Source organism: Polyodon spathula, chromosome 28 (assembly GCF_017654505.1).
Source record: "Polyodon spathula isolate WHYD16114869_AA chromosome 28, ASM1765450v1, whole genome shotgun sequence".
NCBI lineage: Eukaryota > Metazoa > Chordata > Actinopteri > Acipenseriformes > Polyodontidae > Polyodon > Polyodon spathula.
Window position 1 is genome coordinate 2659536 of NC_054561.1, and position 27851 is coordinate 2687386.

At 39.6% G+C, this 27851-nt stretch overlaps 1 protein-coding gene across 4 annotated transcripts; it reads left to right on the forward strand.

Moving 5' to 3' along the window:
* On the forward strand, positions 1–27335 carry atp6v0a1a (ATPase H+ transporting V0 subunit a1a). 4 transcript variants are annotated; one of them, XM_041231587.1, is made up of 22 exons: positions 1–213; positions 2170–2345; positions 2477–2555; positions 2719–2816; positions 3328–3456; positions 7057–7142; positions 7761–7887; positions 8748–8830; positions 9292–9385; positions 11614–11826; positions 14175–14325; positions 14627–14766; positions 15267–15424; positions 15774–15864; positions 16183–16301; positions 16980–17196; positions 17593–17700; positions 17979–18086; positions 20046–20063; positions 20847–20964; positions 21191–21362; positions 24936–27335. In XM_041231587.1, the coding sequence occupies exons 2-22, from the start codon at positions 2229–2231 to the stop codon at positions 25027–25029; spliced, it is 2520 nt and encodes an 839-aa protein (XP_041087521.1). In that variant the 5' UTR covers positions 1–213; positions 2170–2228; the 3' UTR covers positions 25030–27335. The 4 variants fall into 4 exon arrangements, with proteins under 4 accessions (XP_041087521.1, XP_041087523.1, XP_041087524.1 ...); XM_041231588.1 differs by having other exon boundaries at positions 2–213; positions 7060–7142; XM_041231589.1 differs by lacking the exon at positions 20046–20063.
* The last annotated feature ends 516 nt before the right edge of the window (positions 27336–27851 follow it).

Sequence of the window (27851 nt, forward strand, 5' to 3'; positions counted from 1 at the left end):
TACAACGGGCATAACCAGCGCAACCAATTGCACCCTCACTGTCTGCTCTTCTGCGGTCGACGCACCAAAGCAGCCCACGCTGCGTCTGCACAAACCGTGACGTCAGCCGCAGACTTTGTATCTTGCAATCCAGCCGGCCAACAAGTATTGTGAGCGCACCCATTGAAAGAGATATAGACACATATCAGCTGTTTCCCGGAGAACGTTGCTGAGGTAGGAACAAAGGACATAATGTTATTTTCAAGCTAAGATTTAAGCTGCCGTTTAGCATTTAGCTTGTGACAGCAAACGCAGCCTCAAAGATATTTTCAGCATTGTTTAGTGAGATAGGTAAATGCAGCGTACCTAGTGCTGACAGTGCAGGTTACCCGGTGAATTGCATCTGTGTAATCATAATTAATGTACGATACAAAATTAGGTGCATACGTGTACTTTCATATTCATAATCATATATCACTGTATATATCTCATATATCATATATCGTATATCTCATTCGAAGAATTCAAATCAAACTCGTCAATCTAAGTCGATAGGTGTTCAATGTACACACAGCCTCGTTTTAATATTATTGGTTTATTTATTTTAAGTTTCTTACATGTTCTATTAAATACTGTACGAAATAAGGCGTTGTACCTTAGTAAAATGATATGTGTAATATAATAAACACGATTGCGTCTACAAATATTATGACAATGACATTTATAAACAGGTTGATCTTTATTAATAGTGGCATCGATGTTTTACTATTAATATTAATATACATGGTTTGAGGGAACGGTCTTTCAAGATCTAGCATCACAACGCGATACCACATCCTATTTCATGATGTTATAATAAAACATTTACAATAACGTATTACAGTAATACTGGCCATCTTTTAATTTATTTTTTTTTATTTTGTTTTATAAATGGTATTTTTATTCGAAATGTGATTCTCAAATGATGTTCCTGTTGTGGCTTGAGGTGTAATAATAAAGAGATTGATGCGGCTTCTCCGGGAAAAATGGCGTCGTCGCAGTACTGCGGCAGAAATGAAAAAAAAAAAAAAAAAAAAGTCAACATAGATTCACATCTGTGCCACCAAAAGGGCGCTCTTTTCCAGTGACACATTCGGTGTTAAATAACAGTTATTTATTTGTTTATTTTTTAGCTTCAGTGTAAATGCAGAATGGTTGTTTTATGCACCGTGCTGGTATTGGATTACTGTGTGTTATTGATCTGACCTCCCGCATGTATCTCTGGGTGCGTGCTTGGTTGGTTACATCACCGACAGTATAAATAACCTGACGTGCCCCATTATTGACTGATCATCATTCCTTGATAATGAAATGTCAGAATAGTGCCAAATACGAGTTGTCAATTAAAATAACGCTAGTGAACTATATGAATATGGAGATCCTTCAATGTAAATTACGTGTACCCCTACCACCAGTACTAGGTAAAGCAGCAACACCGTGCTTTTCATTGTGTTACGTATTGATTCATGCAACGATTGTGGAGATTCTTTCCATATGCGGTATGGTTAAAAAAAAAATGTAGAAATACCGGTTTATTTTCACTTTGAACTGAAGTACATTTAACAATTGCATCAGTAGTCTTTCTAATTGGGTCACGTGGTGTTGTCTAAACCCATAAGTCTCTATCGCATTAGCAGTATAAGCAAGGCAATATTAATGGCTTAATGGTCATGTGGAATGTGGGTGTGTTGATAAGGTGCTCTGGGTAAGGTACCGCCCATCAAAAAATGGCATTTCGATTTAGAATTGTTATTGTTATTATTGAATATGTATTTTATGTTCAAGTTTTTATCATCCCAACTGTGCATGCATTCATAACACAACAGAGGTGGCAATGAGGCATCCGTTGCATAGCAGGATTATCCAGTCTTGGTTTTACTGTACTTTTTCATTAGACACACCTGGGTTTGTTGCCTATAAACTGTGGCTAGTCAAGCCTCTAGTTAAACCAGAAATGGGTGCTATGTAATCAGAGTCTTAATTCCATCCTTGATACACATAGCAATCCATCCAGTTGTACAGGGACATTGAGTAAAAGCCATTGGCTGCAACTTTTATGTTATACTGTACTGGGGTGCTGGTGCATGAAATTCCATTGTATCACTGGTGGCTTTGCTGATACATGTGTGTGTGTGTTGTCATTTATTCCAGAACCTACCGTATTGGATAAGATTATTTGATTAGAGGACAGTCCTATCTCGTGATCCATCATGGGGGAGCTGTTCCGCAGTGAGGAGATGACCCTGGCCCAGCTGTTCCTCCAGTCTGAGGCTGCCTATTGCTGCGTCAGTGAACTGGGAGAACTGGGAATGGTCCAGTTCCGAGATGTAAGTTATAATAAATTCCAGCCGAGAAGAGGATGCTGATTGTATCTTTTGCTGGGTTTAGAATTACAGACCTCAGTTTGGTTCTTCAAAACGCTGATTTGGTCATGTGCCCTTTTGTTTTTTTTTTGCAGCTCAACCCAGATGTGAATGTGTTCCAGCGCAAGTTTGTTAATGAAGTGAGGAGATGCGAAGAAATGGACAGGAAGCTGAGTGAGTGTCTTCTTCCTCAATGCAGCTTTATTCTAGAGCCCCCTGACTCAAAGGAAAGCATACTGGGTCTATGTTGATGTGAAATGACCTTTAGACTGAAATATATCATTTTAATGCTTATAATGGCGTTATACATTAATCATTCTTTTTTTTGTTCCCAAAGGGTTTGTGGAAAAGGAAATAAAGAAAGCCAACATACCGATTATAGACACTGGGGAGAATCCGGAGGTCCCCTTTCCAAGAGACATGATCGATTTAGAGGTAAGGCGGCCCATTAAAAAACAAATTGTAATTTAAAAAAGGATTTGTAGTTTAAAGATGGGAGCTGCTCAACCCGCTTACCAGAATCATTAAGTGAGAAGTGAATTTGTTGACAATAAGCCGATTTCATGTAAAGTCTTTAGTAAGAATATGTTATTAAACCATTCCCTTTCGATGTGTGTGGGTGAAAACATTTTCAATGAAAAATATTTGTGGCCAGAACTACTTTTTTCCCTTCTTTATTCAACATTTTAATGCAAAGTGTTAAAGACACTGAGAAAGTCTAGTGGACATGTTAGCAATTGCATTTCGCATATTTTAATATTAATGGAAAGTATTGACTTTTCTGGTGGTTTGTACTCTTCTACATGCCTGTGCAGTGAAGGCTAATGGAGCCTGATCGGTCAAATCGGAATTATATATATATATATATATATATATATATATATATATATATATATATATATATATATATATATATATAATTTCTTTTGTGGTTGGCTGTGCGCAGGCGACGTTTGAGAAACTGGAAAACGAGCTCAAGGAGATCAATACGAACCAGGAAGCGTTGAAGAAGAACTTCCTGGAGCTCACGGAGCTGAAGCACATCCTTCGAAGGACGCAGCAGTTCTTCGACGAGGTCAGGATATCGATTGTTTTGCCCCTAGACGGCGCTCTGCCTTTCAGTTTTGAAGTCACTCTGGCTTTCGTTCCCGGAATGTGCTTGGCTGGACGTGCAATGCTACTGATTCAGAAACACTCGTCATTTTTAACCCCAGCCAAATACTGCTTCTCAATTCCAATTCCCTTTTAAAATCTCCAGTCCAGTTCCCATTTCCTATTAATCACATCCAACACATCATTGATCAACATTGCAATTAGCAGTATCCTGTTAAAATGAGCTTCACATAGTGGCAACAAATTACTTAACCCTTCAAGGTACAAGGGACATTTGCGTCCAACAAATAAAATCAGGCTAACTTTCTTATTTTTTGCAGTGAGGTGCATGAAACAGGGTTTCAAATTGACTGACTTTCCTCCTCGTGATGCTTGACTCGCTCTCAAATGTATTTTAAGAAGAAACAGTACCTCAAGTGTTTAAGTTATAGGAGGCTGTGTGGTCCAGTGGTCAAAGAAACAGGCTTATAAAGGAGGTCCCTGGTTTAAATCCCAGTTCAGCCAATGACTCGCTGTGTTACCCTGAGCAAGTCGCTTAACCTGTTGTATCTTGTAAAGCACTTTGTGATGGTGGTCCACTATGAAAGATGCTATATATATATATATATATATATATATATATATATATATATATATATATAAGATGATATCTATTATATATATATATAAATATATATATATATATATATATTATATTTAAGTATATTACAATATAAATTCATATTCCAATTCCTTTGAAGGAATCGTAATTGGGAATTGATTTTTAAAAAGGAATTCAAAATAGAATTGGAATTGAAAAACAGGAATTGACCCCGACCCTCACCCCAACATTATTCACATTGTAACATTTTTTTTTTTTTTACAGCTCTGGAATATGCAGGGCCATTCAGATACTAGATGCTAATATATATTGCCTTATATACTGCATGCATCCTGGGATTATTGTAGAGCTGTTTGAGTCATTCCAAGTTTTATGGCTCCAACTTCTGCACAAATCTAATTTCCATCCATGTGTGTTTGTACAAAAAGTATATTGTTTTTGATGCTGATGGCATTTGCATGCTGCTTTGCATTTCGCATGTTACTGCTGAAATTGACATGTTTTTGATTAGCTTACACCCACATTATCATTTAATATGGACGATGCTGCTCTGGTCATGAAGTCAGACTTCTCATTGGTTTGAAACTGAAGTTTCTGACATTCTGTCGTTGCATTGTCCCGCTTCACTGCTACAACCCCCTGGCAACTCTAGAAACGGAGAATGATACACAAGTCCTTGCCTAGCCATCTTTTATCGCACTTCGGATCCACAGCAGACCCGCGGGTGCCCTATCAGCCACAGGAGCCGCTGGTGCGCAGCGAACCATGGATTGCCTCCCGACCTAAGCCCTCCCTACCTGCACTCGGCCAATTGCGCACTCCCCCCTGCGAACCCCCAGTCAAAGTCGGCAATGACATAGCCTGGCTTCGAACCCGTGATCTCCAGGCTATAGGGCACGTCCTGCACTCCACACGGAGCGCCTTTACTGGACGAAAAGCATTTTAAAACCTTTTAAAGTAAACAAGTTGACATGTCAGAATGCCTGTGTAAGTGTTTCTTTGTGATAATGGTCATTCTTAAGAATAAGTTAATCATCACACTGCAAACACTGTTCTCAAACCTGATGAGAACGTTGCCTGCCTTATGACTTTGTCACCATTAACATGCGCCAAACGTTTTCGCCTTCTACTGTATGTCACATGTCTTACACTTGCCTCTATGCTTGCACTGGGTTAGTAATTTTATCTATGGACTGACCCATTATACCGCTATAGTGGGGCGCCTTAGTGACTTGAACGTGCTATTTACGTCCCTCCTTATAATGAAAGTGCCACTGTAATGACATTATGGGACAAATGGTAGTCACGACTACGCTGATTTATAACCAGTTCAGCTATGCAAAGTCTGTGGAAATTGCAGAATGTGTACCACATCGCAAAACCAAACCCAATTAGAACAGCATTACTGTATCTGCTGTATGGGACACACATTCTGTGAAAGCATTAAATAGTCATTATGTAAACAGAATTCTTGTAAATGGAGGATTCATACAGTAATTTGTCATTGTGAAAGATATTTGGTGGCCTAGAGGCTAAAGCATGAATCATTTGACTTGTCTTGCGTTTACTCTTATAGCTGTAAAACTGGTAGTGCGGTACAAGCCAGTCCTGTCTTAACTGTACTATCAAGTATTTCCATATAAACAAAGCGGCCTATCTTTACAAAGCACTTTGTGATGAAGGAAAACTGCCAGTGTTATCGTCCCTGACTCTGAAACACTCATAGTGGGAGTACCTTTAGTAACCCTAGAAGAAACTTCTAAAATCCTACAACAAACTTTTTCGATTAGTCAGTGTCTTTTCCTGAAGATATTGAGGAATACTTTGAGTCTAAATGTTTGTCATAGAATTGTACACATTTATTTTAGTGTACTACTACACTGCCAATGTTAAAAACCCGAATCGCAATAAATCAACATTTATACTGTTCCTTAAACAATGTAAGCTGGTTTTATGCATTTAGATGGCATAAACCCAACGGACAGCACTATTTAAATGCATAGACTGGCATGAGCCCGTCCAGTGTTTGTTCGTGGGGTGCTGCTTTATTCTGTTAGTTTATCACAGGGTAATGACACACTGGTTCCCTTAAATACACTGTAAAAATAACCTTCGTTTATTAGTAAATAATAAAAAAGTTCTCCTTCAGACCCTGATTAATTACTAATCTTCCATTACTTTACCTAAACCAATATGAGGAGGTACATGATTAGCGGTAATTTCGGTCTGTGAAAGCATCCATTCCTAATGATGCTGGTCCTTTTCCTGGTCTTCTATGTGTTTTAATATCAGAGATCAGTATGAACTTGTTAAGTGTTGAAAGCAGTTCACTAAAAAAAATAATTCCAACACAGAACACTTTGACGAAAGTATTGAACGAAACGTGAGACTGTATAACAAAGTCAGGCAGCACTGTAGGACTCTGAAGTATTGTTTTGTATGCACAGTCACTCCTAGTAACCTGAGAGGGTAGGCTGACCACATTTAGCTTCTCGATTCCTTCTAACCTTAGACAGTTCCTTTATTGTTCACATCCTCACAAAGAATAAAACCACATTATAAACTAAGTTCAATCGCAAAAAAAAACAAATGTGTGTGAAATACCCCTTTTAACCAGTTTGAATTTTAAACATAATGAAAGTACTTGAATCAAATTGAAAGTAAAATAGCAGGTGCGCTGTTCGAAAGCTGGTCTCAATTACTCCTCTTGCAACCCATAACATTGCATCACCCCTGCAACACTCCAGCCTTGCGTTTTGAGTTTTCCTTTTCCTCGAATGTGTGCGCAAGTTGACCCTCTGTTGTATTCCCATTCATTTCTTTCTCTGTCTCTCTCTTGACCTGTCCTTTTATATCGTTTCTCTCTCTCTCATTCCCCTGGTTCCCCTGCATGCCACTAATTAGCTTTGTTAGCTATCAATTGGTTTGTGAATTCAGGCTGAATTGCATCATCATTATCAGCAGATGGCAGATCCTGACCTGTTGGAGGAGTCGTCATCTCTGCTGGACCCGAGCGAGGTGGGGAGAGGCGCTCCACTACGCCTTGGGTGAGTGCAGCAATAACCGGCTTCACATGTCTGGCCTCCCCTTGTATAACAGTAGTGCGCTGCAACTGTAGTAGAGCATTTCAAGATGTGTCATTTATATCCTTCATATACCTATCTGCAGGACAGCCTTTTGGTCAGTAATCAGTCACAGGCACTCGTGTGAAAATGTTAGACCACTTTGTGCTTTAATTGTCTTAAACAACTTATAAAAAGAGAGTCACTAATTTGCCTATTTTTACAATAGTCCAAGATCCATTTACCATAATTGACCATGAGTTGCCATTTTTTTAAAATATACTTGGATTTACAGTGTGATAGATTAGACACATCTTTTGTACAGTCTGTTTAACAATTAATTGTATTATGATCAAGCTAAATGCTGTTAATCAGCCTATCTGTCTATCTATTTATCTATCTCTTTTTAATTAATTAGTTTTATTTTCAATATTAAGTTTGATATTTATAACTGTTATTATAATCGTCTTTGTTATACATGTTCAAACTTGTTAGATTTTACAGTCTGTGGTGTGGGATGAATAGTGGGGCTTCGTGTGTAAATGCGTTCCGTAGCATTAGTTGATTTATATGTAATAGAAATAAAGACCAATGTCCATGTAGCTTCGTGGCTGGAGTGATAAACCGAGAGCGAATCCCTACCTTTGAGCGGATGCTGTGGAGGGTGTGTCGAGGCAACGTCTTCCTGCGTCAGGCTGACATCGAGGACCCCCTGGAAGATCCAGCCACGGTCAGTACTTAACTTACTGTGTGGGACAGGGTGGAGACCCTGCATACTGCGAGCGAGCGTTTTAAGCCGGGCTCGTCTGTGTGTGTGTGTGTGTGTGTGTGTGTGTGTGTGTGTGTGTGTGTGTGTGTGTGTGTGTGTGTGTGTGTGTGTGTGTGTGTGTGTGTGTGTGTGTGTGTGTGTGTGTGTGTGTGTGTGTGTGTGTGGTTTTAGAACTTTTAACCTCATCTCATCTCGCTGACAAGGGTCACAATCCGTAATGGCTGTGTATCACACAACCCCCCCCCCACCCCAAACCTCTGCAGCTGCAGCCAATCTATGAGATCCGTGCCGTGGCACCAATGTAAGAGAATGTTGGCCATGCACGAACAGTGGGCACACAACACTGCCCGTTGCACATGCAAAGATGCATTAATTCCAGATTTGTAATTTAGCCTTTAGTTAAAACTGACCTACTTAATTACACTGTAAACGCTAATGTAACTTAACTGCTAACTATGCAACTGTGGATCAGATCCATTTATTTGTCATTCAATCATTATTCTTGTATTTTCAACCACTTTTGGTGACAGCACTCGTCTTACAAAGACATAAACATGGACACTAATAACGAAGTAAATAAATCTCATTTATATCTGTTTACAATGAAAAAACACATTAAAATTAATATTAACATTAATGACGTCGTATTAACATTGAAAGTAAAGTAAGGAACGGACAAAGGAACGGTCAGTTTACGATTTGCCATTATTATGATAAAAATATACAAAATATATATATATATATATATATATATATATATATATATATATATATATATATATATATATATAATGGTTTTTTTTGTTTGTTTTTTTCCGCAGGGAGACCAAGTCCACAAATCAGTGTTCATAATCTTCTTTCAAGGTGACCAGCTGAAAAACAGAGTCAAGAAAATATGCGAAGGGTAAGGCTGTGAAAGACAGTAGTGTTTATTCCAAGGAGTAGTGAATGCATTACGGCTTGGATGCACTAATGCATTCAAAGCCACATCAGACACAGAATGAGATACAAGATCCTGAATGTGAGCCAGCTGTTTAATGCTTTCGTGGACAGTTATATTAAAGATAATGGCCACAGGCCAAGGTGGGTGTTTCCTCAAAGCGCAACGCTGACAAAATTTCACTGCCCTGTGACAAATACTTAATACCGCTGAACAAACTTACATAAGTTCCACTGGAGATAAAAAAAAAAGACTACATTTATTTTTTTTAGGAAACATATTTCAATAATTCCTTGCAGGGCGAGATCATAAAGGGTTTATCATTGTTAGGTTTTTTTTTGGACTCACATATTAAAGTCTGTTGGAGGCCAGCAGGTCATAGCAGTTAGTAATTGTGTTAAATGTGAGTGTTGTTTTGTTTTCAGGTTCCGCGCCTCTCTGTATCCTTGCCCTGAAACCCCCCAGGAGAGAAAGGAAATGGCAGCTGGTGTCAACACCAGAATTGACGACCTTCAGATGGTAATTGCTTACTTGTGTATACAGCTAGTGGAACATAAAGCCACTTTTTCTGGGACAGTGGCTTCAAACCTGGAGACCTAGTATGAGTCAACATTGCTGTACCCCATCGCCCCTTGTGTGCCATGTAGCGGCCTCAAAGTCTCTTGAAACCAAGTTCCAAGCCACAAAGTGGCTTTGTGTTCGCTCAGCTTAACATACCCTGTCTCTAAAGCCCATAGAAAACTAGGCAACTTTCTGGCAACTTTTGAAGCAGTTTGTAAGGGACATTTTTTGCCCCGACACCTGCTTGTGTTAAAAAAAGCCAAACGCTTATCGCTTGTCAACTATGTATTAGCAGCTGGGTCTCTGCCAACGCATCCAAAGAACCTCACTTCGCAGAGCGCTGTAGGAAGGTCGCTAACTTTATCTCGCTGCAGCATCTGGGCAGCACAGTTACAGGGTGTGGCAACTTCTGGCTAGTGAATAAGGACTATTGTTAACAACTGGAGCTTTTCACAGAGGTGCCTTTTAAGTTTGCTTTAGTCTCTGAAACATTTATAATTATGAGTTTATGAGATGAATCACAGTATATAAGTCTTAGCCGGGGAGGAGGTATCTATTCATTTGTTCTTAAGAATGGCACATTTATATAAAGCCCCCTGTATAAATATTTAGAACAGGAAACTAAGGATACGTTAGAGATGGGTTATTATTAGCTTGGCAAAGTGGCTTTTGTGATTAAAAATCTTGTTCACTGAAGAATAATTTGCACCCTCTGAATTTGTTTAATATTTATCAGAGACGTGCCTAGTGACTTTATAGCCAAAAACAGAAAACAAAACAGAAACAGCAGTAAATGATGATATCCACAAGCATTTTTAGATTTTCCCATATTTACTGGAAGCCTGCATTTGGGATTGCAAAAGCATGTCTCCTTATCGGGCAAAATAAGTCTGCCAGTTATTCTTCCCCTGAGGGTAGATCTTCCCTGCATAGTTTGCATGGTCTCCCACTCAGTGAGTGAGTGAGTCAGTGAGAGAGTGAGTCACTCTTTGGACGTGTAACGTCAATTAGCCAGCTGCTTTTGTGCATGCCCCCATCACCTGTATCAGTTACAGCCGTTGCCTGGTGTCAGATTAACTCCTGCTTAATATTTTAGAAGGTTGTTAAACTGCATTTTCTGTGTAACTGGCCGGCATCTTGAAGAAAGATGGGTGAAATTATAAGTGTCACCATTATAAAATATTGACTGGTGTCGATGCTTATATGGAAAACTATTAAACTACTACTAAATTGACAGTGGGCTTTATTACTCACCAGTCAACCCATGGGGAACAGGTTTCATTAATCCTATGATGTAAGAGGGCACTTGTCCTTAGACTATTGCAACAAATTGCAGCTAAAGAATTGTATTTTATTTAAACACGTTTTGCTGACAGTGTCACATGGTCAGGATCAAAAACGCATGACGTACCCGTTACTGATTTCTGTTGAGCTTGAACTTTGTTTGACCTTTTGAAATTGACTTTACTGAATATCTTAAGGATTTCTGTACAGGTTAAGATGATAAATGGTTAATTAGGCACCAGCCACATTCTCACATGTTTTCTGGCAGGGAAGGTTTTAACCCCCTCCCTGCCAACCCTATCTTCACAAGACACACAAATATACAAATTACACTTACGGATTCTGCCCTGCCACAACCAGTTTTTCTTTTTCATGTCTGGACCAGTTTGACTAACTTAACAAGACATAGCGGAGCACAAAACAACATAGTTTAGCTTTTTATGAGATAAGTTCAACTGAGTGGCTAAACATTTAGTAGTGGTTTTAAAATAAGTTACACTAAAGCCAGGGGTCGCCAACCCTGGTCCTGGAGACTACAGGGTCTTCTGATTTTTTTGTTTCAACTAGCTCTCGGTTACTTAATTGGATCAATTATTGGCTTAATTAGTCAAGATTAACATGTATTCCAGATCTTTAGCCATTGATGATGTAAAAATCACCTAGAAAACCTGCAGGATTGGGGCTCTCCAGCACTAAATTGACACCTGCACGGGTTTAGAAGCGACTCCATTAGCAATACTTTGGTCCTAATTATCCAAGTCCAGTTACAGCTCCTGGTTTAATTAATATGCAAAATATAGACCTGAACAAATGATCATGACTCCAGTGTGGTGGCAATTAAGTGATCAGGATGACCGGGGTATATGTTAGCCAGTTCCCTTACAGCCCTTTACTTATTTCAGGTCTTAAATCAAACTGAGGACCATCGCCAGAGGGTCCTGCAAGCTGCTGCCAAGACAACCCGAGTGTGGTTCATCAAAGTGAGGAAAATGAAGGCCATCTACCACACCCTGAACCTGTGCAACATCGACGTCACTCAGAAGTGCCTGATCGCCGAGGTCTGGTGTCCGGTCACAGATCTGGACTCCATTCAGTTTGCTCTCCGCAGAGGCACTGTAAGTGAGAGCATTCAGTGGCTTTGGAGTCCTGAGGTCAAAGGTTCCCTACTGGCAACCCCAAAGAAATGCATAATAAAAAGCTTGTGTAACGTGTTTACACATCACTTCTTCCCTGTAAAAAAATAAATACACTGCCTTAGCGATGACGAAAACCCTGCACTAGCTACATTACCTTCCATGCCAAAAGCATTTTATAGATATCTCATTAGGTCATAAATATAATATAATGTGAGTGTGTGTAAAGGATAATGGTCTATAAGCGATTCCTAAAATGCAGTATCAACTATGGAAGTGTTTTAAGTGTTGTGCCTTTAATGGGACTAACACTGGGTATATTTGCAGAGATAAATTTGCCTATATTATAAAAAGGAATGCAAAGTATGAAAAATAATCTCAAAAGTGGGACTACGTAAGTCACAGTAATAGCTGTGAGGGATCATGTTATCTTTGTAAGACACCATCTGGTAGGGTTAGAGTTTACATGGTTTTGAAGGCGCCTTAAGTACAGACTTCCGCAGTGTATAGAAAAGTGAAGTGGGGTGAATCATAAGAAAAATGGTCTAATCTAACCTTTGTTAATGTAATACTGGGTGATTCATAACACACATGTCTTTTGCTTTTATTCACTGATGGACTAAGGATACCATGAAAAGAGAATCGAATTAGGCTATTAAACCAGGGTGTTCCCAAGCATGTTTAGTTTACATATTTCCAGCTTGTAGCATTGACCTAACAATAAAGGCCTGGTCAAGGATTTCGAGTTTCCCTTGTTCCATAAAGCAAAAATCAATGACTTCATTAAATATGTCATCCAAAGTAAACAGTCAGTCACGCAGAAAACCACAATGCTTCTTTGTGGGTAACTCCGCAGTGATCAGTTCATGAGTAAAGAAATGGAATGTGTCCCTATTTGTAACTGGAAGCGTTAAACTCAGCTGCTGTTTGCAAGTGCAGATTTCTTAACTGTCTTTAAAATAACTAACCGTGAAAGCTTAGGAAATCTTACCCGACTTCTTTAAGTGTCAAGAAAACTGTGTTGATCCAAATGCGAGTTATGAAATTCTGGCTGCAAGTGTGGGTTTAAGGTTGCTCAAAAATGAAGACTGGCCCGATCTGTCAGTTCGAAGCATTGGTGAAACATGGGTTGTTGTAACGAGGTATTGCATAAGACCGAAGAAGTTATTGTTTGAACACCATACGTGTGGATTCAGCAGAGCATTCTAAGAACTGGGAAAATGTTGCTTTTTGTGACAGGTGGAGACATCTTGCCATTGACTTTCACTGTGATTCTAGAATCTCGTTACCCTGCAATTTGACTACATGCTACAGTTTGGAGTTTAGAGTTGATTGATAGCTCAGCAGCCTGAATGAAGTCAGAAAGAACGTGGCACTTAACTGACATATCATTAAAAAACAAAGAACTTTAGATAAGGAAATATCCAAACTCTTGTAATATAAAGCAGCGTGCACATGTCTTAGAACACCCCTGCGGTTGTTCAGATTTGTTGTGCATATGAAATCAAACCACTGGAACTGAAAATCTTAAATTGTCAAAATAGGCAAATTAGTGATTGCCTAATTGAATTAATAACTTTCATAGGCCACACATGCAATCCATTTAAAATAGTAAGAGAAAAGGAACACAGAGCCACAAATGGTAAAATGCATGAGACGTTTTAAAGTTGTTTAAGATGCCTAATTAAAGCACAAAGTGGTCTCACATTTTCACACGAGTGCCTGTTATTTCTATAACATTGTTTACTGACTGAAAATTGAAAGTCTCACACCGAGGATTTCATGCATATATAAAGGATATAAATGGCAAATCTTAAGGTGTTGTAATAAATGATTGGTGTGCTTGAACACCACAGTCTGCCTTGCAAGTGTAGCGTCCTCGACTCCACTGGGAAGACTGTTAGTGTCTCCAGCACCCAATGCACTCGCCCTTTAGTTATCACTAAAATATGATGTAAACTTTCCTTAACCTTACATGCGTACCTCTATCTATGGCCAAATAACATAATTTAGATATTTTATTTAACATCATGTAATCAAAGAAACTACAAAATGATATTGTGAAAAGTCTACCGGAAGTCGTAATAGTACCGTATTTCATGCATTTCAAAATGGCAATATTTTTTTTTTTTTGTATTTGTCAGTTTTTCAGAAAACTACAAGCGGTATGTAATTCAGTATGCTAATGTAACATTATTCAGTAGGTTTCATTCGACTTTATGAAGCAAAATGAGTTCACTCTATTGGGTGATGCAAAACTTGTGGCTGTAGCTTAGATGCTTCCAATCCTCCTTGGCTGTAGTCACTATATGCACTTCCTCTTCATTCAGGAAAGTAGTGGCTCCACGGTTCCTTCCATCCTGAACAGAATGCAGACCAAGCAGACGCCGCCAACGTACAACAAAACCAACAAGTTCACTGCCGGCTTTCAGAACATAGTTGATGCCTATGGCATTGGAACTTACAGAGAGATCAACCCAGGTAACAACATCATTTGTGTTATGAGTCGAACATGGCATCGCAACGTGTTTACACCAGCAATCAAGTTTGGGTTTTTTTAATTTATTTATTTATTTATTTTTTTTAAGAATACACTTTTTTCATTAGTAATATACATTTTGCTTTTTAAATGCCACTCTGTAATTCTTATCAGAATCCTAATTTCAGCCCCTGGGAACAATACAGAAGAAAAGTTGCTCTGGAGAGTGTGTACAGAATGCATGTAGTACAGTATTTGTGCTGTGTTCTGTATAACACCACTTGTGCTGTGTGCCTGTTTCAGCTCCGTACACGATTATCACCTTCCCGTTCCTGTTCGCTGTGATGTTTGGGGACTGCGGACACGGCGTCCTGCTGACCTGTATCGGGGTGTGGCTGGTGCTCAGGGAAAGCCGTATCCTCTCGCAAAAAAATGATAACGAGGTATTGCCCACGATCTGCTCAGATATTGCTGTATCACAGACGCAATTACCAGGATCACATTGTTTGAGAATTCAAACTAAATCCTGTCTTTCTCATACTCTTCCATGGGTTGACTGTAGATTAGGGGTACTGGTTGTTTGTGCATCAAAAACGTTATCCAGATGTTAAGCGATTGGAGTTTTGTCTATATAGATAGTTTATTTATGTATTATTCAATAATTATTTATTTTGTAATTATTATTATTTTTTTTTTAATTAAAAAGCCAGACTCACTGGTTGCGTTTTCAGGTAGGCTATGATTGGCTTATCTGGAGCGCTGTATATATACCAGTATATATATGTGAAAGAGTCATTGATCTTAAACTTTTGGAAATTAAACCTAACACTCCCAGCGTGAGTCTACTTTGATGTGTTAGTGATTGTTCTAATTCTGTATGCACAGCTGTGGCAGGGGAATTTTGTTACGCACATTCATAATTCTTTCTCTTTTCCGAATGCAGATGTTCAACACGATCTTCAGCGGCCGCTACATGATCCTCTTGATGGGGGCCTTCTCCATTTACACGGGGCTCATCTACAACGACTGCTTCTCCAAATCGCTCAACATGTTTGGCTCGGGCTGGAGCGTTCGGCCCATGTTCACGAAAGCAAACTGGACGTAAGTTGGTAGATCTGCTCTTTCCCGGTGTCATTGTGAGGTTCCTGTTGTTCCTGCCTGAACGTGAAGATTTAAAGGGTGTGTTAAGTAACTGAGGGGCTCTGAGTGCGAATTATTCAGCTTACCTGGGATCACCGAAGAAATCTGCTCTGTAGTGCTCTGATCTGCTCAGTAGGAGTGGGATTGAGCATGCCGTTAGATGCGTTCTTTCACTGAGCTGCTGTGAGCGGCTCACTTAACGCGCCCAGAGGGTTTCAGGATACTCAAAGTCTGCCAAAAGGTAAAACTAAGGTCGGATCACAACGTTCGTTCATACTAAGTTTATTCTTTTACTTTTGTTTCTCTGCAGAGATGATATTCTGAAAAACAACCGCTTGCTTCAGCTGGACCCTGCTCTTCCAGGAGTCTTTAATGGACCGTATCCCATTGGAATAGACCCGGTAAGTCTTCATCACATGCATTTGTTGACACTGTATCTGTAAAATCTGCATGGAGAAAAATACACCTCCTTCCATATAATACCTTAGAGCACCAAATGCTGCATGACTTGTCTGGAATCACGAAGAACATACCCATGATGATCAATCAAATCCACCAAAAAATATGAATGAATAAAACTCGTATAGAATCAATAGAACCCAGAATCATTGCAAACATTATGTAAAGAGAAGCTGTATACCCTTGAAATTAGTTTTTTCTACACGCAGAAGTTTGCAGTTCATCACAGTAATGCAAGTTCCATAACCTGTCTGTTACAGATTTGGAATATCGCTACCAATAAGCTGACGTTCCTGAACTCCTTCAAAATGAAGATGTCGGTTATTGTGGGTATTATCCACATGCTGTTTGGGGTAACCCTGAGCCTTCTCAATCACCTGTAAGTCATTTCTTTTGTTATATATTTTAAAATCCCACATCCCTCAGGTATTTCATATTTGCAAGGTAAATCTTGCTGGTGATCACAGGAAGCATTTCATCACGGGCTGTTGTGGGGATTGCGGAGGCAAGAGAACATAATTTAAATTCTAAATTGGGGAGAAAAACAGGACACAATAAAGACTCGCCTTGGAGCTTAACTCTTTAAGTGCTATTGTCCTAATGTTTTGGAGCATTTTTTAACTGGCACCTGTTATTTCTGTTTTGTCTTTAACTATATTGTTATGATAACCGATTTTGTTAACTGAAAAGTTAATAATTGCAGATAATTCTGCAAATACAGCCCTTCAGATGCTTTTATCACACCTCAATATATAATAAGAAACTGAAGCCTAAAAATTATGCATTTCTTGATGTTCACTGCTTCATAGCCAGCGTGAAATTTCACTGCTCTGATTATAGGTGCGTCTAACTTGACTGTCCGCACAATAGGACACAGCAGTCCGCAGCCAAAAAGAAGGATTCCAATTTTATTTTTTTTTTCTGTAAAGAAATTGATTTCGAATATAAACAACATCTTGTGTTTGGGTTTTTCAAAAATAGTTTAGTGCTTAATAATACTTATAATGCAGCAGCCGTGCTTGCAAATGGATTCAGTTCTCTCTTTTTTTGTTTCTAGCTATTTCAAGAAACCCCTGAACATCTACTTTGGTTTTATTCCCGAAATTATTTTCATGTCCACGCTGTTCGGGTACCTGGTTATCCTTATCATTTACAAGTGGGGTGCCTACGATGCTTTTACATCAAAGGACGCGCCCAGCCTGCTCATCCACTTCATCAACATGTTCCTGTTCAACTACAGTGATCGTACTAACAAGATGCTGTACTCCGGACAGGTACAGAACACAGCTGCGTAAATAATACACTGTCACCTGCGTCACTACAGCATGCAGACCTAAACATGATACCCTTTCTCTTATTACCAGCTGTGGAAAACAGAACAATTAAACAGCCTTCAAACAACAGAGACATTATTGACACAAGCCAATATTATTAATTAATCATTATTCATGAATTAGTCATTTAGCAGATGCTTTTATCCAAAAAGCGATTTACAGAGATTAGGGGGGTGAACTCTGCATCACAACTGCTGCTGGACAGTCACTTCCACTAGGGCCTTGCTTGTTTTGCGTCTGAATTCAGAATTCTAAACAAGTGTAGCATTGGCTTATGAAGCTGAAATGTGTTCTAATGCGTCGTGGTTATTTTTTTGTCTGTGTTTAAATGAACAGGTCGGACTGCAGTCTTTCTTGGTGGTTGTGGCTTTATTGTGTGTCCCATGTATGCTGGTGGTGAAACCACTGGTGCTGAGACATCAATACCTGAAGAAAAAGCATCTTGTAAGTTACTTAACGTTTTATTGTGTGATTGCTTATTTGGGATATAACTACTATACTCCGTCCTCATTATCACTACAATGATATTTCAAACAGAACAGGGAGTCAAGGGAGATTAGCTCCTGGTGATCAAAACAGGCGATTTCTTCGATCTTCTGTGCAAGGCTTATTTTAGCTTCTGTTAAAGTCTACTGTGCCGGTTGTCACCTGTTTTTGCTTGTATTAAAAGGGGTTGAGTGTACAGAAGGTACAATTGCATTCGATTTGCTTCTTGTTCACAGGGAACCCATAAGTTTGGAGGGATCCGTGTGGGAAATGGACCCACTGAAGAAGATGCAGAGATCATTCAGCATGATCAGCTCTCCACACACTCGGATGACGAGAATGAGGCGAGTACACATCCATGCAACCCAATTCAGCTTTGGAGGCCAGCAACCAGAGCAGCTACCCGGGGCACAAGACCATGGGGGTCCACACTCGGCTAAGTAGTAAAGAACATAAATGTAACACAAGAATTCATAGTAGCAGCGCATGTGTCACCTTAAAGTGCCATAGCGTAGTTCAATTGTTAATATAAAATGGTATGATTACCTTTTAACAGGTACCTAACAATGATTAGGCCTACTGATCTTTCAGCTCGCATTCAGAATTTTTAAAGCCATGTGTTTATTTACTTATGTGAAAGTCCTTTTCCAAACAGAGTAGCAGTGGAAGTCACCTGATGTGTGGGTGGGAGGAGGAAGGTAAAGAGGGACTCGTGTCTTAGTCTCTGCCCGGGGCCCCATGAGTCTAACGCCAGCTCTGCATGCTGGGTTACGCTGCTTAAAGGAGATCATGCTTCGACTACGAAACGCTTTAGAATCAGGCTTTCTTTTCACCATGCGAGGGAGGGTCACAGAGCTCATGCATGCTTTACAGACAAAACAAGGGATGCTGTAGCTTATTGTTGATTGCTCAGAAAAACTTCTGTTCAGCCCATAATGACGGTAACTGGAGGATTTCATTAGAGTCCATGACAAACTGCATTACAGCTCACAATTTTTTGATCCTTTGGAAGTGAAAAGCTTCCAGTTACCAGCTTGATCAGCAACTTGCTTTAGCGCGTTTTCATTTCAGTGTTAGTGTAAATCTAATGTCATTTAACTTCCTATTTGTGGAAACGCGCTGCTTAAGCAAAAAATATTTGTGACACACCAAGAAACTGAGTACTACTGCTGTTAAAAGCACTTGTGTTCTTTTTATGATTCTTTTGAATCGTGTCTGATTACTTTATAAAGTAATCAAGCTGTTTCTTTTACACTGCTTGGCAAGCTTTGAAACGTCTGGGCTGATGTTTCATTTGTGTATTGGACTTTGAACAGACATGCAAATGTTGATGAAACGTTTCAAGCTTGGTTCTTAAAAGTTTGCCACCAGAGCATCGAGCCGTTGAAGGTGTTGGAGAACACTGATTATGAACATTGCATTTTTTTTAAAAATGTACACATGTTCTCTTTGCTGTTGCTGCACCCTGCATTTGAATTGCAGTTAATTTAAGAGTTAAGGACTTCATTAAGTATTTATAATTGATGGTGTCTGCATTCTGAGTAGTTCTGGGTTCTCTTTCGATCATTTTAGTTAATATAATTTCTCTGTAAATCATTTGGCTTTGAGCTTGTCGGGAGAATCAAAAAATAATAATAATAACAACTCTGTATTAGAACAGCGTAACCCAGAACCACTCGCATTATAAACACATTCAAGCTTGGATAAACCGGTTGTCTAAACATCACATTTTCCATGTGTTTTGTCGAAATAAAAGCCCCGTTCAGCCATTGAGACCACGCCCTAAACAATGAGATTCATTATGGCTCATTCTAGGAAGCTGTCTACTTCCTGAAACGATACATGACTTGTTTTTAAGAAGTAAGCAGAGCTTGACAACCACTGAAAGAAAAGCTGTTTATCTTAACCATGTTTGATGGTTCAGGTTGCTCTCTCTCTCTTAAAAATAAACTGGAATTCAGAGAACACAGGTCTCGACAACAGTAAAGCATAAGCTTCATAGAAACAATCACCTAGTTTTCTCAAACACTTAAAAAACTACCTCGACAAAACGTGTGCTCTTTCTTCAAGTACCGTACGGTATGTGCATGTCCGATATCTATCCCTTGACAATACCAGGGCAGCATGGTTTTCCTAGCCTTTCTGCTGTCCTTTACTTGCATTCCACTTCGGACTGTACCATTGTGTTATTTTATAAAGCATGTTTGATAACTGTTGTTCTCAGGTCTAATCCATTGCATTCTGTACATTGGACTAAATATAACAAAAAACTTTATTTCTCTCCCCCCCCCCCCCCCCCCAAGCCTTCAGACGTTGAAGTGGTAAGAATTACTGCACGGTTTTTATTTTTGGTTTGTTTTCTGCATGTCTGTCTGTCTGGTTGGGGCTGTTCCTACTTTTTGCTTAACTTTTCCTGTCAACATATTCCACTAACAAGCAAGAGCGTGTGTGTATAATCTGGGTGGTGTGGACACAGCAGCAGCGACTCAGATGTTTGACCTGTTCCATGAAAGCACATTAATAATTCCACATAGGGCTGGCAGTGTATAAAGAACGCCAGGGCTAGCCATGAGGAAGGTAGAAAAACATTTATTCAGGGTGGCTTTAAGTCCGGTGCCATTGACAGGGGTGGTAGCGGTCAGCCGAGCTAAACAAAATAATTGGACACTACTAAATTGGGGAGAAAATAACAAAAAAAGGAATTGGCAACTACTAAATTTATTTAAAAAAAAAAAAAAAAAAAAAAAAGAAATCAACCAATCATAGTACAGTATTTGCCAAAATTCCAGTACCTCTTCTCCTATGTGCAGATGTCATCCTGTGCATAGAACACCACGGTTTAGTCATTAGCACCAGTTCTTGTGTTATAATAGCCTATTTTAGCTTGCAATAGATTGGGATAAAGAAAGCTACATGTACATTCCAAACAGTTTACTACAAAGGAATACATCTTTACATGAACAATTAGTTATTCCACATACTGGACCCTAGTAAGTGGATAGTGCCCACTATGAGCATCGCTCGAGGTAATCTTTTGTTTCACAGTGCTTCCTGGAGAACTGGTTTTGACTGCGCTATAAAGCCGCTTCATCTTTTTATTGCAGTTTGACTTTGCTGATGCAGCCGTTAACCAGGCCATCCACACCATTGAGTACTGCCTGGGCTGCATCTCCAACACTGCCTCCTACCTGCGGCTGTGGGCTCTCAGCCTGGCTCACGCACGTAAGTAGTCTTATTTCCATCCCTGCACGGGGTCTTGGAGGGTCCCCCCTCGTAACAGCACAACCGCGTGGTGTGCGGGGTGAGTCATACAGTCAGGGGAGCGCAAATTAACCTTGTTCAAAGCATTTTTTTTTTTTGCAAGAAAGTGGGAGGTATGGAATGGGTTTGTTAAGCCGTTGTGTCTGGCTGACATTCTGCTTCCCCTCTCTCTCTCGCCTTGTCTCAGAGCTGTCCGAAGTGTTGTGGACAATGGTCATGAGCATTGGCCTGTGCATCAACAGCTACGCAGGCTTCTTCATCCTGTCCTTCGTTTTCGCTGCCTTCGCCACCCTGACCATCGCGATCCTGCTAATCATGGAGGGCCTGTCTGCTTTCCTGCACGCCCTCCGTCTGCACTGGTGAGCAGTTACTTGCTTCTTCATTTTGAACATGTGAAATATGTGCAAGTGCTGAGACAACATGGTAATCAAGTGGTAATCGTTCGGTTAAGTTTTAAATTTCTTCATCAAACAATATAATTGTAGCAGGGTAGGAAACATTAAAGTTAGCGTCTCCATTAGCTCAATGAAAAGCAATGTGTTTAAAGAAGTATCACAAGGCTGGTCTTAAAGATAGCCAGGAGGTCTTCACAAGGCAGCATTGATAAAGTTTGATACAAAAAGCTTGGAAACATGAAAAGCTGTTCATTGTACCTTCTATCATAATGGCTGAAATGTGTGCGCTTGAGAGCTGTGTTTGTGTCTTGAAATATTTGCTATTAAGAGTTCAGTAGGAATGTGTTTGAAGGTCTTCTTCACAAACAAAAATATACAAAACAATTTTTAAAAATGGTTTAATATCGCACTGTTACATTATCTGTATGCATTGCACAATAACACAAAGCAAATAAAATATCTACTTGCTGAAGTGGTTTTTATTTTAGCCAGTGAGGTGTATACATGTGGCAGCGATGCACTAGCAAGTCACAGGGCAGTGACGTCAGCTGCCTAACAACAAGCCTCCTATGTTGGGAATTGATTCTTTCAATGCAGCGGGTTTGTGCATTTGAGAAAGGTGAGGAAAGCTCATGAAATGAATTGGAGACTGAAGTTAATGAGAAGCAGTTACCTGAACCAAAATAATTCAGGACTGAAGGGGGTTAAAGATACACCTTCTCTGTTGAACTGAAATACTCCCCCCAGTTTATACACAAGATTGATGACAGCTCCTGAAAGTGAAACACATTCTATACAGCATCCCCCTCCTACAGTGTTTAATCACGGCACTCCCTGTAAATGTTTGCTGTTGTAGCGAGAAGTTCCCATTTTCCATGCTTTTCACTGGGCTTGGTATTTGACCACTTGTCAATACTTTTCCTTCAGATCATCTGTTCTATGTAAAGTGATATCCCCATATTCCAAATAATGGTTTTGACATGCATTAAGTCCCCTCATAGCCCAGTGATATTTTCCTTTTGTTTTTAACACAAATACTTCAGTGACACTCAATCATAGCAAAGGAATAACATAAAGGCATGTAGACAAGCATTTACCGTAAAGATTATATCTACTGTGTATGTATACAGAGAGTCACATAGGGTTAAAAAACGAAACATTTTTATTACACAAATGTTGCCTAATCTTGATTTGTATGATCTGGTAGCTGCCAGTATTAAACTGTCAGATCACGAGGCGAGGTGGTAAGACATCTGCACCGAGATTGTTGTTATTCGGTCTGAAATTCCATTCCTTATTTAAATGGCATTAGATTGGATTGGATTGGGAGAATATAGTACTGTTCTAAAGGAGAGTTTTTGGAACTGTATTTGCTTTTACTGCAAGTGGGATTACAGTTCTCTATTGCCCTCTGTGGACAAAGTTGTGAATCTACTAACAGGAGCATGGTGAAATGCAGTGTGCAAGGGTAACACAGCCCCTTATTTCTTCTGCTAACCCTACCTATCTGCAGCTGCTAGAGTACAAAACCAGTCATTTACCGGCACTGGATGCATTCTCGATACAAGCCAGTGTTATCACCCAGCGATACTGCAATCCTTTACTTGGAGGTGTTACATTCCAAAGGTTATCTTGTCTCTGGTTATACACTGGGGTTGACAGACTGTCTGCACGATGAACCGCATGTGATTAAAACTGCGTGCTACAGTGCACATTGCCTGTTTTATCAAAGGCAAGGGCTGCATAGAGCCAGTGTGATCTGGAGAAGCATAGCTAACTGATTAACTTACTTCAAAGGTTAAAAATGTATTTGTCACACTTGCTCTTTGATTTGTTCTGGTAATACTAAAAGAAACTCCTTCAACAGGCGTTTTGACTACGCTTTCTCAGTGTCCCAAGTCTTGAGCAGTGAAATGGTTGTGTGTTTCATGCATTACACAGTGAACACGCAGAGATAAGTCTTTACTGGTGAGTCCTAGACTAAAGGCCAGTCCTGCGTATTGAATCCGAGCACAGCTCTCTGTTTCATTCCTGCATGGGAATGTTGTAGGGGATTAGCGGCAGGGTCTTGTATTTGTCCTCTAACCTACACACCTACCCCAGCACCTGCCTTGTGACTTGGATTTTTCCAGCTTCCAAAGGAATCCTAGTCCACTTATGGAAGTGTGGTCAGGCGCCCAGTCACTACAGATGGAGTTTCAGGCAAAAGCCCTGAGCAATGTGAGGAAGTCTTTACATGTTCTCTACTGAAGGCATTAATCCTGCAGATCTACAAACATTTAGGAAGGCTGTTGCACAGTGGATGGAAGATGCCCAAGATGCAATAACATGTACAATTGTTGACCTTTTCATAGGCTTTGTCTCTCACCAGGATCTTTGTAGAGGAAGTTAATCTGCATGCTGTTGTCTTTGTTACAGCACTGACACCCGAGTTGAAGGCCATATCTTGGCAGCCGCTTGTTTCATTTGATATTGTATTACATACAGAACCCCTCGGTTGATATCCAACCTTAACTGTTTAGTGCCTGGTCATCCGTTCTTTGACCTGCGTAATTTACAGCAGCGGAGAGGCCTTCACAGTTAACACCCCTGAACTTTTTACCTGGCACCATAAAATGTGGATTTGGGAGCGTTTCATGAAAGGCGCACATAGTGGAAAATCTTTCTCAGCGTGTGTGAAGAGGCTGAGGCTCGGAGGGCTTGTTTTCAATTTGAATCGTATGTTTTTCATTCCTTATTTGGTACTGCTTCACCCAGACGCTGGCAGAGTTCCACCATGCTCTGTTTCTTCATTTTGGTGTAGGACTGTGATTGCACTAGAAATGCATTTACATCAGAGACCTCAGAGAACCAACAACAGCATAGCATCCTTTTTTTTTTATTATTGCACGTTCTATTCAAAATAAATCAGGCTGCAGTTTATTTTATTTTTTTTTCCATACCTGAAAACGAACTGTTGATCTCTTGTGCCAATTTCTTTACTGTTTTCTGAAAGGTGTCAGTGTTACTGCTGCGATATCGAAGATTGACCAGACAAAAATGTATACTAAATATTTATATACATACTTCCATATGCTGTTAAATAAGCTTCACTTTAAGATATGACCCTGGGTCGATGTTAACAACATTTTGGAAACACTTTTTTTTTTTCCCCACCCTGATGTGCAGCTCATATCTTTTATTTAAATAAAAATCAATTTTGAAAAAAAATTGTTAAGATTATGACTAAAAACCAGTGCACACAAGTCTGGCTTTCATGAAAGAGGTTGTGGTTCGGTTTGGAGCAAGTATGACATGTTTTCTGTTTGTCAAGAAATCTATCACTTGAGAGCTATTGTAACATGTGCTTACTATATAAAGCATGTGTTTAAATATGAAAGAAAAAACAGTATGAGCTCACGACACATCTTAAAGAACATTGCAAAATGGGTACATAAGTATTGATCACACTGTATTCATATTTCCAGTACGAGTGCATACACTTGGTTGTATTTTACTGAGCGTTATCCATGACGATGTCGTCTTCTCTTTCTACAGGGTTGAGTTCCAGAATAAATTCTACACCGGCCAGGGCTTCAAGTTTGTTCCCTTCTCGTTCGGGAGCATCCTTGAAGGGAGGTTTGAAGACTAATGGGATCCCAGCCCATATGTGTTGAAATGTGTTGTGATGTGTATTTGTGTATCATGCAGTAGCTCTCTCCTGACTGGGACAGTGTTTCTGTGCATCCAAGCAGTAGCGATGCATGGCACGCAACCCTGTGGTCCGAAATACAAGTAACCGTTTGTTTGTGGTGGAGTTAACTGGCCTTCTAGTAACGCTGATGGTGGAATGATAATATGTTATATATAAATTTGTTTAAGATTAACCTTTAATCTTCTTTTTTTTTTTTTTGTCGCTGCAGTTATATTACACAAACATACTGAAATCAGCCCTGACTTTAAGCAAACCAATAAAAAAACAAACAAACAAACAAATAAACCAAAGGCATACGTGAAACAGTCCTTAGGCATCAAGCTTGACAGGGGGTTCCGTTTCTCAGGTAACATTGAAATAGGAGCTTTTTATTCACACACAGGACTTTTTAAAATGGTTTTGTATTATCCCCCAATACAGTAACGCCCTCAGATCACTCCAAATCACATGAACCCTTATGGAGCCCACAATCACATAATGTTCTGTGAATGGTTCGCTACACAGTGAACTACAGGACAGTTCCAGTGATAATAAGCTAGAAACTTTTCGTGCCTCTCTATTGCGTTCCTGTGGGCGTTTTAATTTGTTGTTAATGTGCAGTTTTAGTTTCCTGGTGGTGGGAGGCTCTTGTTAAAGTCAGCATTCTGGTATGACAGACCGGGGGTTGAAGGAAATCCTTTGTGGTTATACCAGTAAGAAATAAAGCTCCAGTTAATTGGAGAGGAGCTGGGTCTGCAAACCAAGGGCAACCAGGCTCTTCAGTTTCTTAGAGCAGAGCACAATACGGGAAGGCTGAAGATGAGCACAAAATCTGGAAGTGGAAATGTTCTGAAACTGCAGGCTTGCAAGTGTGGTCATTGTGTACGTGGCACCTTTTTTTAAAAGGCTGTTAATTACTTGCCTGCTATATTTTTGCCATCAACTACCCTGCATTCCTGCAGACCAGTGCTATCTGGGACTGTCTTCAAGTCGGGCAATGCTAATACGTTTGTATTCCCTAGTGAAGCGGCAATTATTATTCTTGTTGTTTTAATGCCTGATTTATTTTTGCCTGCACACGCCAAGTCCTTTCCTTTTGATTTATTGGAGCAAGAGCATAAAACACATGCCATTCACATGACACGCCCCATAGCAAGAATTTCAAGAGTATGAAATAGATGCCACGGTATTTATGGCCACTCATTCCCTCTATTGGATTGCTGTGTGCGGAGTGATGCATACAAATCAGTTCTAGCATCAACACAAGCTCAATAATAAGCTAGATAAATGGGTTTAGATGTAAGGAGCTAATAGGGATTAATCGTCTCGTTACTGGTTTTCTGGTTGTTTACATAGGAGTTTTTGATAAGTCGACTCTCTAAAATGGATACAATTAATGCTATGCCAGTACTTGCGATATAGTGATGGAAATATGTGGCATACAGTTTGAGCCATTCATTAAAAACAGTATGAAGTGGGTTAAATCAATCCAAACTAGGATTACTGTTGCTTTGTAGCACCTCTTGTTGGTCAAACTCAGTGTCAATAACTCCTGAGTACTTCTATATACAAAACTATCCGTCCAAGTGAACTGTATGCTTTAAATGTATGTCCATAAATAAAAAAGGCGTTTTACTGAATTTCTTTTTCTTTTCAACGCAATACAGTAGCGTAAAATGAACAGAAAATATATTCCCTTTCTGATTTTAATCATGACTTCAAAAAAAAAAAAAACAATAAAACATATCACAATATTCTATTCAAAACAGAAATCAGTCGACCGTGTTAAATATACACCTGATTCTGCTGTTGTCGAGTCAGTGGTAAGCTTGTTATTGTGTGTAATTGGTCTGTGATGACTCTGTGTGTATAGTGCGTTTTACATGTTAATTTATTTTGATGTTTACAGTGTTTGTGTAAAATGGGTTGCATTACCCGTTAAATACATAAAACTCTATCAGTTGAAAATAGTTATACTTTATCTGTGTGAAATTATGAGTCCCATTCATAAACTGTAAGGACTCTGTAAATAATGTTTTGTTTCAGTCAATTTTGATAGATTTAAATCAAGTTCACAAAACCCTTTTCGATTTGTTTTGGAGAAACTGTCAAACACGCTTCAAAAAGTCCTGGGGGGGGGGGGGGGGGGGGGGGGGGGGGGGGGGACACATTCCTAAAAACAGCCCTTTAGTGAAATAGGGTTCAACGGCCATTGTCAGTGATGTGTTTGTGTATTAGCAATTAATAAAGGAAACAAAACTGGGGAATTGTGTTGTTTCTTCATTTCTTCTTGTGTACTGTTGAATGTTGTTCCCTCTTAGATCTTTTGTTCTTGGCAATTCTGTTGCTGCTAAGTATTCATGATATTGAATACATGTTTCTCAATATCTAGCTTTGAGCTTTCAAGTAATAATAATATCTTTATATAGCACCTTTCATAGGTGGACCACATAGAATTTTACAGAGGCAGGCGGTGAACTGCATTACATGGAGAGTCACTTAAAATAGTACATTGATTTAGGGAGCAATGTACAAGGAGGTCAAGCGACTTGCACAGGATCACAAACAGTGAGTCGGTGGGATTTGAACCAGTGACCTTCTGGGTACAAGAACCTGGACTTTAAACACTGGACCACACTGCCTCCTGAAAGTGGAGCCTTCCTGTCATTTTTCTGTGCTTCCCGATTTGTTGGCCCCTTGTGAAAAATGGTAACAGAGCAGCATGTGTGGCAACCTTGTGCTGAATTTTCTTGAATATTCCAACATCTTGGAATGTAGGC